Below are 12,445 nucleotides of genomic sequence, written 5' to 3'. Positions count from 1 at the left end.
TTTTTTTTTTTTTTTTTTTTTTTTTTTTTTTTTTACTGGGACGGCATTAGATTTGAATTTGATGTATTTCCAGGCAGCGGTCGTAAGAGCTTCATGAATAAATGTGTAGAAAATGGACTGTGCTATCAAGGTAAATCAACCTGTGTGGGTACTTAAGTATCAGCCAAATGGAACTGTGTAGAAGGAGTAATTCTGAGTATACGGCTGTGCATGCAATGAAGGAAGACAAGATTTCTGGCGATGCAGACTTGTGTACGAGCTCAGATTCATTAATTCAGCGCTGTGCTAAGTAGCAGGGCAGTCTGGGAGACTTTTCCTTCAGCTCATTTCGGGTGCACAAGCGCTGTGGCCAGATAAGCTGGGTGTGAACTTGTAAAGCGTCAGCTGCCTCTCAGCAGCGTCGGTGTGCACCTCTTATCTGGCAGCAGAGCAGCGAGCCGGACCTCTTTCTCTTCAAGCTGATCCTTGCAGCTGAGAGAGGGCACAGAAGATAAGGGAAGGGGAAGGCAGCGCTGAGAGCTCAGGCACGAACACTCACCTGCAGAGCAGATCGAGCTGCGCTCCCCGGTGAGCAGTCAGCACCTCGTGCGCAGCTTCAGGGCTGTGCGAGCAGCTGTGTTTGCGGTGGGCATGCACTGATGGCTGTGTTTGGGTCCCAGACCCAGCCCTCGTTTGCAGACTCTCAGCAGTAGCTGTTTGCATGTAACTCTATTGCAAATATCATGGAGTTATAGCTCGGGGAGGTGGCAGAGTCCTAGCAGGCCGTCTCATCTCCCCAGCTGCTGCGCTGGGCAGAAAGTTCTGGGTGGCAAGCTGGAAGAAGCTACATGAAAATGCTTTAGTCCTGGAAGCACATGCTGATCTGAGCGCCTCTGCTGGCAGTATCCTCAGAACATAACTAGGACCAAAAGGTTCTGCAGTGACCTCAAAAACTGCGCTGTGTGTTTCAGCAGAAAGAAGATGCTGGGTCAGATGTGCATGCGCACGTGCAGGTTCCTCCCCAGGCTTTGTGCCACAGCACTTATGTAATAGACACCCTGCAGGTAAAACCTCTTATTTGAAACGGGATATTTCGCAGTAAATTAAGCTAAATCGAGATCTCCACAAGATGTCAGCAAAGCGAAGTGCACGGCCGCAGGAATGCCAATGCAGAAGGAGAGGAGCAGAGGGTGGGGGGGGGGGGTGCAGCTCCTGCAGGCAGTGCCCGCTGCCCGGCCCCACCAGTTCCATGCCCCGCAGTGCTGGGCACGGGCAGCCGCCCTCTGCATCCGCAGGCCTTTCCTGGGACTGACCTCCCACCTGCCATCGAACCCCTGCTCATCAAAACTAACCCACGTGTTTACTTCTTACAGGCTGTGGTGATGACGTGGTTTTGAATTGTTTGGATTTTTCGCTCTGTCTTCTGGTACAGCTTTGAAATACGCGTCCATTTGTTGTCACGCTGAAGCCAGCTTGGCAGCGGTGTTTTCATCCCTGTGGAAATATGATGTGTTTCCTGGTAAATTGTTTTGTTTGGTAAACGCGTTGCTGAGTTCAAGAAAGGAAATAGATAACGAGGTCTGTGTGGAACAGTGTAACTGCCCAGCTTTGCCTTTCAGTGCTAGAGCTTGTTTCTCTGAGCCTTTGCACAACACGCTACAGAAAATGTTATTGACTTCTTGGTACGGTTATAGCACCTTATTTTATAACATCCGTGACCTTTCCTGGAAGAAAAAGTTCTGTTTCATAACTAAAAGGGTTATTATCACCAGTGGCTCCTACATGTGCTTAAACCAGGGAAGAAACTGTGCTGTAAACCATCCGTTCGCTGAGCTTTGCATTCCTTCCCTTCCCTACAACCCAGGTGGATTGTCAGGAATTTTTGTTTCTTTCTTTATTTTAAGACCTTCAGAAGAACAGCGCTGTGCCAGATAATTATGTTGCTTTTTTATCTTATATTTGATGCTAATAGTCAAAAGCTTCACACCACAATTTGCAGAACACGTTGTTTCATCTGGAGACGCCTTATAGCACGCCGCACTCCAACAAAACGCTCATTAGGTTTCTAGCCTTCGTTGTCTCTCGTGTGTTTTCAGTTTCCTAAGAATCATTACAGCTTCCCAAGTATTTGTGATGATTGTTTTCTTCCCAGATGTATCTCAAGGTAGCGGCAGTGTACATTGCTTTTCCAACCCAAGCTACCACACTCTCTCGTGCGGTGTGACTTCACGCTTCTTTCCCCGTAATCCGGATGGGAACAGCTCCAGTAAGGTAGATATGATCCCACCCCGCTGCAGCACTGTTCTTATCAGTTCAAGGAAATAAAGCAAAGCAATGCCTGTTGGATCCTGGTGCCTGCTGGCACTATTTAAAGAATCGTAGCAGTTGCTGACATGGTAGCTCTGATGGACACAGCAGGGTCTGCCTTTCCCTGTGTGTGCCTGTGTAATCTCTGTGCCCTGTGACGGGAGCATCAGCACATGGTCAATGAGCCTCGCTGTCTAAGCGGCTATAGGCTATGTTTGCTTCTCAGAAAAGATAAAGAACCAGATAATTGTGATTCTTCATTAATCTAAGGAAAGTAAATCAATGAAGCATTAAGTCAGGAGTCTAACTTGGCTAAATCGTCGTTTCCCAAATCAGCAGACGTGCAAATATGCTGTTGGCACAAAGATAGATGCAGGAAGGTGCTGGGGTGAGCGCTGCTCTCATCCAGGGTACTCAGAGCTGTGCCGTCCCTTCGTGCTCTCAGCAGAGCTCTTCAGATAGATAGGAATTCTCAGACATCCAGGAGGACATTACTTACTGCGTGTTGCTATTGATTCCCTGGGACCACTCATGGATTACACTGAGTTCACCACTTCAGCAATGGACTGAGATGTGGTAAATAGTAGGGCAGCTCTTCCTTTGGAGACTCAATAAGCCAAGGTGGGGCAAAGGGTAGGGAGCAGAAGAAAGAGAAAAAAGGAAACACAATTGATTTCATGAAGGCTGTCAGCTTTAAAAATGATGGTGCTTGCTGTGTGCATTGGGTTAATCCAAACGTAGCTCTGGTCACTGGGAAGCCACGAGAACAAAACTGATGCAAAAAAGACACTGTGTAATGAAATGGCATGCAAAAATATTTCCACGTGTGCCCCTGTTGGACATTTCTTGGTTTAGAAAAAAACAATCTCATTAAAATGTAATAAGAAAGCTGGCTCTAGAGATGTCACAGAGAAAAGTTTAGACAGATGTGTAAATGTTTTCCGAGGCAGACGGTCCCTTTGCATCATTCAGTTTTGCTCCCCACGTTGGAAGTGCAAATGCTCATAATGTCAGATTGAGGATGAACACCGTGAGTGCGGAGTTGGACCACTAATCCTATTGCACTAATTTCAGTGAAGTTGGAAAAGGTCAAAGCAAGCACCTATCTCAATTTCCCAGCCTGCAGCGCAATCTGATCACAAAGCAACTTCAAATATTTAGCTGCCAAAGTGGTATGAAACCCAATGGTGCATTTGGACAAGCGTGAAAGCTGCCCGCCTTGCGGCAGTGCTGCCTCTCTGTAGTTGACCAGCAGGTTGGCTTGGCATTGAAAAAGAAGGGAAAAAAAAATGGATCTGGTATTTTTAGGGCACTTACCAAAATATATGCCCTGACTTTTCCTTTACGTCCTCCAGCATCTAACTTATTCATGAGAAAGCTTTGCAGTGCTGAGTAGCTGAGGATGGCCAAAAATATGCAGCTCCTGTCTATGCTGTTCTCCAGCCAAGTAAGACAAAAGAGCATATAAAGCCCCTAATGGCTGCAGTAACGAGTTTCATTTCCTAATCAGTTTGTCTGGTGCCATTTCCACTTTCTGCAGGGAAATGTGCACAAGTTGTACTTGGAGGATTCATTTTTTTCCAGTGCCAGCTGGGGTCACATGGGAACCAGTGCAGATGCAAAATGAAAAAAAAAAAAAGGCAGAGGAATCCTCTGAAGTGCTGAGGCAGAGTCCTGGGTGTGCTACCCTCCCTGTGCTCAGAGGACCACCTTTCTGCTTTCCATCCTGCTGCCCTCCCCTGGCTCAGCAAGGCAGCAGGGCACCCTGCACAGCCCCTCTAGGCTGGGAGGGTCTCACCTCCATTTCCCCTCTGCCCAGCAGACAGTTGGCCACTGCTTGGGATGCTGCCCATGTCCTTAAAGCTGCTGAGACAGGTGGAAGCAGAGGTGTTGGAGTCCTCCTGGTGTGTGCTGGGGAGTGCTGGTGCTGGAACACATGCAGGCAAAAGTGAGTGGGAGGATAAGGGGGGAGCACATGAAAAGAGAGTTCTTTTATCTAGCAAAATGAATGCTGAGAGGGAGTGTGATTGCCATCTATAAATACATCGGGGTAAACAGTGGGAGGGAGAAGAGCTATTTAAGTTAGATAGCAAAGCTGGCACAAGAACAAATGAGGATCAACTGGCCATAAATGCATCGAGGCTGGAAGTGAGATTTCTAACATCATATCAGTGAGATTTTGGAACAGCTTCCCTGTAAAACTAATGGGACAAAGAAATCTGTTAAAATGGAGCTTGATCTGTTATCTAAGTGATTATGTGCCAGGGTATCTGCAGTGAAAGGCAGCCAGGCTTGGGTGCCCAGTGATCAGAGCTCTTCCCTAACACCAGGAAGCCGCAGGGCTGGGCTGTGTCATGGGCTGAGGAGGAGGAGAGGTTCCTGCATCCCAGTGCAGATAGGACAAGAGGTAAAAGGGCCTTAAGTTGCACCAGGGGAGGTTTAGGTTGGATGTTAGGAAACATTTCTTGGAAAGAGTTCTAATGCACCGGCACAGGCTGCCCAAGGGTGGTGGGGTCACCATCCCTGGGGGTGCTTTAGAACCGTGGGGATGTGGCACCAAGGGACAAGGGCAGTGGGCATGGTGGGGTGGGGTTGGGGATCTCAGAGAGCTTTTCCAACCTTAGTGATTCTGTGGCTTGTGCAGCAGCACATAACAGTGATGCTGAGGATTACCAAGGAGCATGGGACATGAATCCAAGTCAAATTGTACTGCAGAAATGCTGCACCAAAAAATTCCAGTGCAGATAAGTAGGGATACACACCTGTGTCCTCCCAGAACCACTCGGTGCTGCCCGGCCACCTCAGTGCTTGGGGCTGTGAACTGTTTGTGAATGCAGGAATGTGCTCCACTTCTGCAAAACGCTGCAAAAGTGTGTGGGGGAAAAAAAACAACACCTCCATGTGAAGCATGGTGCTGCTGCACAGCTGTGTCAAGAGCAAATGGGGTATGGTCACCTCGATATTTCACAGAGCTCTTAGTTCCACCCTCGCTCCCCACCAAACAAGAATAACATTGCAGCCAGAGCCCAGGTGCTGCTGGTTTCTACAGACATCCTAAAAATCAATTGCTATTAGGTGTCCTGACTGGAACTGTTAAAGCCAGCAGATTCACATCTGTTAAAGGAAGTTCTAAGCTCTACCAAAGACATCACATAAAATTAGAAGTAGCAAAACAGAGAGCGGTGGAAATGGTCTGACTGGATATCGCCCGAGTGGTAACGAGTTCAGCTGCCAAAAGCATCACAAAGTAGCTCTGACTGGGGGAAAAGAAGAGGGAAGGGAAAGAAGACTGCAAAGAGTGCTGAGGAAGGCCCTCTAAAGCTGAGAAACACGGACACCTGCAGCCACTCGTCGGCGCAGCTGATGGAAGGCATTTACCAGCTGCTTTTGGGGAGGATAAAGGTACGATGGAGTTAGTGCCAGTGCTTATTTGCTTAATTACTGTAGATTCCTTAGAAAACCTGAGCATTGACGAATGGGGCTCAGCTCCCCTCTGTGATCTGTCCGGCCAGCTCCGAGGCACAGATAACAATTCTACTTTACTCACGTAAGTATCTCCCTGATCTTAAAGGAAGAGTTGCGAGGTATGAGGTAGTTTTAACCAAGTTGCTAAGATTGCATGCTTGGGTTTTTAGTGGGCAAATTTACTATGAAATGTTTTTTTCCTCTAGGAAAGTAATTTTGGTTCACAAACTGAAGTATCTTCCATCTTAGGAAAAAATGTTAGCAAATTATAGCGTGCTAAGAACTGATAGTAGCACAAAGAGACAGCTATAATCACATTTCTTCATAATTACTGCATTCTGAAAAACTTAGAAGTGTCCCCAGATCATTTCATTAAAAAAAATCAATTCTAGCCCATAGCTCTTCATGCCAAATTCTGGGTTTGTGAGCTGATTTATAAACCCTGTGCAAACAAGGCTTTTAATAGAAACTTGAAGACTTTAATAAATGTGATCTAAATGGTGCAGCTGGAATGAAAATCAGCAAGTGATTGCTGCAAGTTTCAAAGTGGAGAGGAAAAGCTGCGGGCTCTGTGGCTGAGGGCTGGCACCAGCCAAGCACGGGGCCAGCAGTGCTGGCTTCTTCCCCTGTGCTCTGCTGCTGCCTGTGCCTGTCTGTGCACCTGCTCCCAGTGCTGGTGTTCCTGCGTCCTCGCTGGGGAGGCACCTGGAGCAGGGTCGGGCTGCTGCTGCTCGCAGGCAGTGATTGCGCCAGAAATGCTGCAGGTTTCTGTGCTGGGCTCTGGTAGCTTTCCCTGCTCTGGGCATGTCCTTGAGCTGAGCGGCTGGAGCAGGGTGCCTAATGAGCTGATGGCACCTTACCTTGGTGGGGATAGAGGCTGAGAACGAGGGGGGTCAGGATGAGGCACCAGATACAGCTAACTGCTGGGCTGATTGATGTGAGATTCGAGCATGGGCCCAGAGGGTCCTGCTGGGACTGCCTGCCTTCATTCCCACACAGCACCCAGGGGCTCGGCAGCCGTGTCCCTGCCAGCTGGAGCCTTTGGGCAGCACTGAGCTGTGGGCCATTCAAACCCCATGGGCTGCTGGGAATCCGTCTTTGTGCGTGTAAATGCATACGTGTGTGTGGTTGGTGTGTTCACCCCATTGTGCGTCCTGAACCTTTGTCCTAGCTGCAGGGTGGCCCACCCGGAGCCCGGTGACATGCTTCCCAAATGACAGCTACATGTTTTCCAAACAATGAAAGTGATTTTTGCAGAAGTTTCAGCTGAATAGCTCCCAAAACACTGTGTGCTTGTTCACAGAGAGACCCAACGTGTTGTGTGTGTGTGTGTGTGTGTGTGTGTGTGAGTGTATGTGTGCGTTCACACCATCTGTCTGTGCCGTCTCCTGTGTGTGCAGTGCAGTGGTTTCTGCTGTGCCCGTACAACTCGGTGCGTGTTACACTCGGTGTGAAAACACATCAGGCTGCTTTCTGCATCCTGAATTCAATCAGCAGGATGCAGTCAGTGGGAGCAGACTTTCACCTCTGGTTGTTGCAAATCTTCCCACTAATGAAACCCAGGTTCTGAAATAGGATAAAAGCTTCTAAATGTCAATATGCAGCTTGTAATATATATGTATAGTGTCGTCGTCCTAAATGTGGTGCTCCTGGCAGAGTGGAGCATTTGCAGGTGCTTTCCCTAGTGATAAAGGAGAGGCTGCAGGGCTCTGCAGGCTCATCCTCAGCAAATCCTTGCAGACAGTTGAGCAGGGCCTGCTGATCCCAGCACCCAGCTGCAGGATGGGCACCTGCTGCCCCTCAGTGTTTACAGAGGAGCTCACTGGGAGGTCTTCAGCATGTCACTGCCTAAATCCCAGAGCTGACAGCAGCCGTTTCTCCTCGTGCACCGCAGCACGTTGCCCTGCACTGGGGTGGCTGCCAGCAGGGCTGTGCAGGTGGGTGACACTAGTTCTGGGGGCAGCTGGAGGTGCTGGGTGCCAGCTGGGATTCCATCTCGCAGTAGTTGTCAACACATCAGCAGTATTTTTTTTGTCCCAGGTCTTAAAGCCCCCGTATGAAAGCTAAGCAGAAATTAATGAGAGATCAGGAAAAATGAAATGCTGTGGAGAGCAATGAGGGCGTCATGACTTCAGCTCTTCAGAAGAGGGCTGGGATCTGCCCTTGAGTTGACGCTTCCTGAGCTGTAGTTCCATAGGGGTGGCTTTCAAGGGAAAGATTTCAAGGTGGAACGCAGCAGCTGCAGGGATTCACAGCCCCTCGTTGCTGGGACTTGCACGATCGTAAGCACTATGCTCCTGCAGAGCTCCCACAGGAGCACTCACCTCCTTAACGGCTGTGCAGAATCCCCAGCCCTCAGGCAGACACGGTGCTTACCCTTGGCACTATGTTTAAGCATGACCTCAAGTGAGGCTCCTGCAGGAAAATCCAGGCCATACTGACACGTCCTGAGCCCTGCAGACGGCACTGCCTGGCTGGGCATGCATTGTGCCGCTGTTATTTTCCTTGAATTGAGAGGACTCTGCTAGCTGTTGTTTCTCTTGTAACTGAATACGCAGATGTATTATAGTCCCAGTGCCTGTCTGCATGCTCGTGTCTGTGGTTTGGTGCATCCATCTCATCTGTTGTTCTGGGGCTGCTGGCGCGTTGCTCCATGTGCACAGGCACCTGTGTGATTAGCAGTTCCTCCAGGAAACCCTCTGTTTTCCAGCATGCTTCGTTCACTGCTTGGTGAAGTGACTTTCCTTTGTGATTTTCCCTAATGCCAGTGAACAACTGTCGAACTTCATGCAGATAAGGATCTGAAATGGTGAGGCCAGGGTAGCATCCATCTCCCATTCAGATTTGTGACGTCAGTGCACTGAAGTCTTGGGTGGGAACTGTGTGTTTATTTCAGCATTAACTCATTATCATACTTTTTGAACAGCTGAGTAACAAAATCCTTGACAGAGAAACTGCAGACTGGAGACCCTACAGCTATCTGAATGAACTAGGTCAGTAATTTTTAAACCATTTAATCACTGTAGTAGGCTTCAGAGCAACTCCAAATCCAATCAGCCGTTCCTAAGGACATTGACAATAATGAATAATACTGGTGTTGTCTTTATTTCACTACCAGAATTGCCAGTGCTGAAAAATTGAGATTTGAACATTGTTTTCTTTGCTACAAACCATGGACTGGGAAAGCAGGGTCGATATTCGCTCTCATCTCCCCTCTCAGGTTGAATCCCTGTCTCTCTGCTCTACAAATGTGTTTTTAAGGACTAACTTAGGACATTAAAAATTCAGATTTGGATTCTTCTATTCTTTCGTGCTTAGCAAGGTGTAATGTGACCTGCAGGCACCTCGGTAAGCTCAGGAGCCTCGCCGCAGGCTGGGCTGTGTGCTGGCATTGCCACCTCCCAGCTCAGCATGCAGTGCTGCAGACAGGCCCAGAGTGAAGGCCAAGTGCCCTTCTGAATTTGCTCTCCCTAGCCTCCCTTTCCAACAGGGATTTTAGCAGCTCTTGCTCCGCAGCCTGTCTGGATGTAGTGCTTTGGATGCTATTTGTTTTCCTGGCTGAGCTCCTGAAATGTAGTTTGTCTGTGGCAGAAAGCACTTGCCCTCTCCTTTACTGATTGCTGATATCTTACTGGAAATGCACAGTGTGAGGGGAAAATGCAGGATTCAGTGGTTTTATGGGATTTTTAAGGCCAGCTATCAGCTCACGTGGCAGAGGCATTCACATGAGTTCATCACATCGTGTCGGTGCTCCGTGACCACGCACCGTGCCCTGCTCCAAAGATCAGCTCTTCCCTGCATCAGGAAAATCACAAAGCTGTCGAGCTTCAATGCCAAGCCCTTTCCATCGCTATCAGTCATTAATGTTTTCTTCTTTCTAACAGCCTGCAGAACCGCTGCTGTGCTTATCTGTACGGAGCATGGAGAGCTGGGGGTGATGGGGACTTCCACGTGCTCCTCAGATCACTTTTCCTTTTGCATCTTCCTGCTTTTCTCACTGCCTTTATTTATCTTCATCTCGCTGTGTCCTGCACTCTGTGAGCACCACGTTTGTCCCACGTTCCTGTGCTCTTTCTGTAGCAGATGCAATGCTAAATGCTCTTGCAGTTAGAATGACATAGAAGTGATAAATAGTTAAGTGATCTCCAGCAAAAACAGTCACAATTTTTTTCATGGCATTTTGCAACTCAAATACGTTATTTTGATACACTCTTTTCCATTTTTTCTTCCCAAATATGTCTGTTTTTCATTAATCGATAAAAATGAGATTTTTTCCCTTTCAGTATCAAAATTAGTTTGCTTATGCTACATTTCATAGCATTGAGTTCTTGTTCAGAGCAAAACCATTTTTGCATGAAACTGTAAATTGCATTTTCATCTTGTGCTGTTGCTTCTGTGCAATGGAAATGGCAGATTCCATTTATGCGTGCAACTTTCAGAAGAGAGTGAAAAACTTGTGTTTATAATTCAAAATATATGAGAGAAGCCTAATGAAGTCAGATAGGAGACCTTGGCAGCCTTAAGCCACGTCACGTGTGGATGTACTGAAAACTCGTCCCCCCATCAGCTGTTACTGCACAGATGCTCCCGATCGCATGTTGGAACAGTAAGCAGGCTTTGTGCATTGCTGAATTTGGTTAAAATAGTACTTTTTTTTTTTAACCTCTGAGCTGCATTTCTGATCAAACACTGTGCTCAGAGCTGAGTGCAGCCCCGACCTGCCCAGGATGACTGACACCTTCTGTATTTTGAGCTCCTTCGTACGATCACTTTCCAGAGGACACGGCTGCGCTCGTGCTGCATGTAAGGACTCGGGCACTCTGCTGATGGGGAAATCCTCCCTTCTTGATACCACGCTGGATCTGGGCTTAGGCTTCCCTTTATCTCGCAGCTCAGGGAGAGCAGAAGAAGCTGCTGCTCCCAAGGAGAAGACACTGCCTTGCTCAGGAGAAGCCAGGAGCCTGTTTGGTGCAGCAGCACACAGCTACTGATCAGCTGAGAGGTGGTATCGTGCTCTTTTCTGTGTGCCTGGCACTGAAATGCCTCATTTCCAAGCAATGCTTCTATATCTGTGTGCAAGAGGACCAAAGGAATGTTCTCTAGAAATGCTGTGTGCTTTCCATTTGCCTGTGTAAAGGCAGTCACACAGATAAAGGGGTCAGGAGTGCTTTAATTAACCCCTCTTTGCTCCCTTCCTTCTCGTAGGCTGCAGTTTTACAGCTTTGGAAAACACCTGCTGATTGTTCAGTTTGCATCATTGGCCTTTGCTGAGCCAGGGGTTGTTCCCTGAGATTTTAATTGCAGAGGAAAACAGAGAGAGGAGTGACTGGGCTTGGGGCCAAAGGAAAAACTGAGGACACAGTGCTGCTCTTGTCAAAGTCATCCTGTGTTCCCTGTGATAGCAACGGAGCACAACAGGCAGAAACTGTGTAGAAAAACATGAGTCTTATGTATGCAAGTCAATGCATATATGCTATATATAAATATACATATGCACAGATATATCGACTGTACTTCCCTATCAGTGGATCTCACCAGACTGCAGGAGTTCTGCCTCAGTTCTGCAGAGCTTCACTCTCCAGGTTTGCATCCTTTACAGCCAGGAGATGTGAGGAGCAGACCAAAGTCTGTATTTTCACTGCTGGCACATTTGCTAATGAGCTTCAAATATCAGCTTGTCAGGCTTTTTTCAGAGAGATAATTTGCTCAGTTAAACGGATCCGGAGCCTTGGGATGAGCACATTTCTGACCTAACTTGCTGTGCACCCGCAGTTCCCGTGGATGTGTGCTTAGAGCTCAGTGCTGGGAGACTCAGTGGTGCCAAGGAGAGGCAGCTTTGTCACCTCTGCTTTGTGTCGCTGCTGTTTAATGCAGTCTGGTCCTACTGGTTTCAAGGAATGGCTTGTCTGCGTTTTCTCTTTGCTGTCTCTTGTTGCAGAACTGGAATTATTTGCCCCGTGGTTAATCTCCTCTTGCCAAAGTCCAGCCTGCATTAAGCAATTGTGGAGTCCAGTTTCCAGCTCCGATTCCAAGCAAGTCAGAAGTCTTAAAACTCCTACTGGGCTCAGGAAAGGTTGTTATGCTCGTTAGCTCGTGTGTTGGATGCAGTGGGCTGCAGACAAAAATGGCTTTTGTGTTTGTTTTTTTAACAGTAGCCCTCAGTGCAGACACTGAACCTGTGATTTGCAGCACATCTGGAGTGACTCAAGCTGCATATATTCCAAGGACCAAAGCCACAACATCTGATTCAGAGCTGACTCTGCATTTTCTCTAAGCCAAGAGGTGTGGAAAAATATTTCCAGACAGAGCTCTGATTCCAGCCCAGCACACAATTTAGCTTCAAACTCGATTCTAAGCCTTCCTATGTTCCAGATTCCTGGTTTGTTCAGGTCTTTTCCACATTAACTGCTTCTGCAGTTTACAAAATAACGAATCCATCGTTCAGTTCACCTCTTGAGGAATGCAATGAGTCCACAAGGATGGGTTACAAAAAGCACGAGCAATGGCTAGAGGCAGATTGTTAAGGGAAGAAGCTGGAAAGGGTTGGCAGGATCCTGCAGTCAGCACCAATGCTATGTGCACCTTTCCCAGCAGGTGTGCACTTATTTTTCTACTGCTGTGCTGGAGCAAGTGGGAGCTGAGCAGAAGTGTGGCATTGTGCTGTTGTGCTGTTCCCCAGCTCTGAAGCAGAAGC

At 47.9% G+C, this 12,445-nt stretch overlaps 1 protein-coding gene across 17 annotated transcripts in view; it reads left to right on the top strand.

The window, feature by feature from the left end:
• Positions 1-12,445, top strand: part of MEGF11 (multiple EGF like domains 11) — a 280,422-nt gene that overhangs the window by 259,379 nt on the left and 8,598 nt on the right. The window contains exons 24-25 of one of the 17 annotated variants that reach the window (XM_021407917.1): positions 2,132-2,250; positions 8,678-8,744. The exons of 14 other annotated variants lie outside the window; for them this stretch is intronic. In XM_021407917.1, coding sequence (XP_021263592.1) covers positions 2,132-2,250; positions 8,678-8,744 — 186 coding nt within the window. Of the gene's footprint in view, positions 1-2,131; positions 4,729-8,677; positions 8,745-12,445 lie in introns of those variants that run through there. 2 more of the 17 variants (XR_002442023.1, XM_021407915.1) reach the window with 2 other exon arrangements.

The sequence above is a fragment of the Numida meleagris genome, chromosome 9 (assembly GCF_002078875.1).
Source record: "Numida meleagris isolate 19003 breed g44 Domestic line chromosome 9, NumMel1.0, whole genome shotgun sequence".
NCBI classification, from domain to species: Eukaryota; Metazoa; Chordata; class Aves; order Galliformes; family Numididae; genus Numida; species Numida meleagris.
The sequence above is the reverse complement of the archived record's forward strand: the minus strand, read 5'-3'. Positions and strand labels throughout refer to the sequence as shown.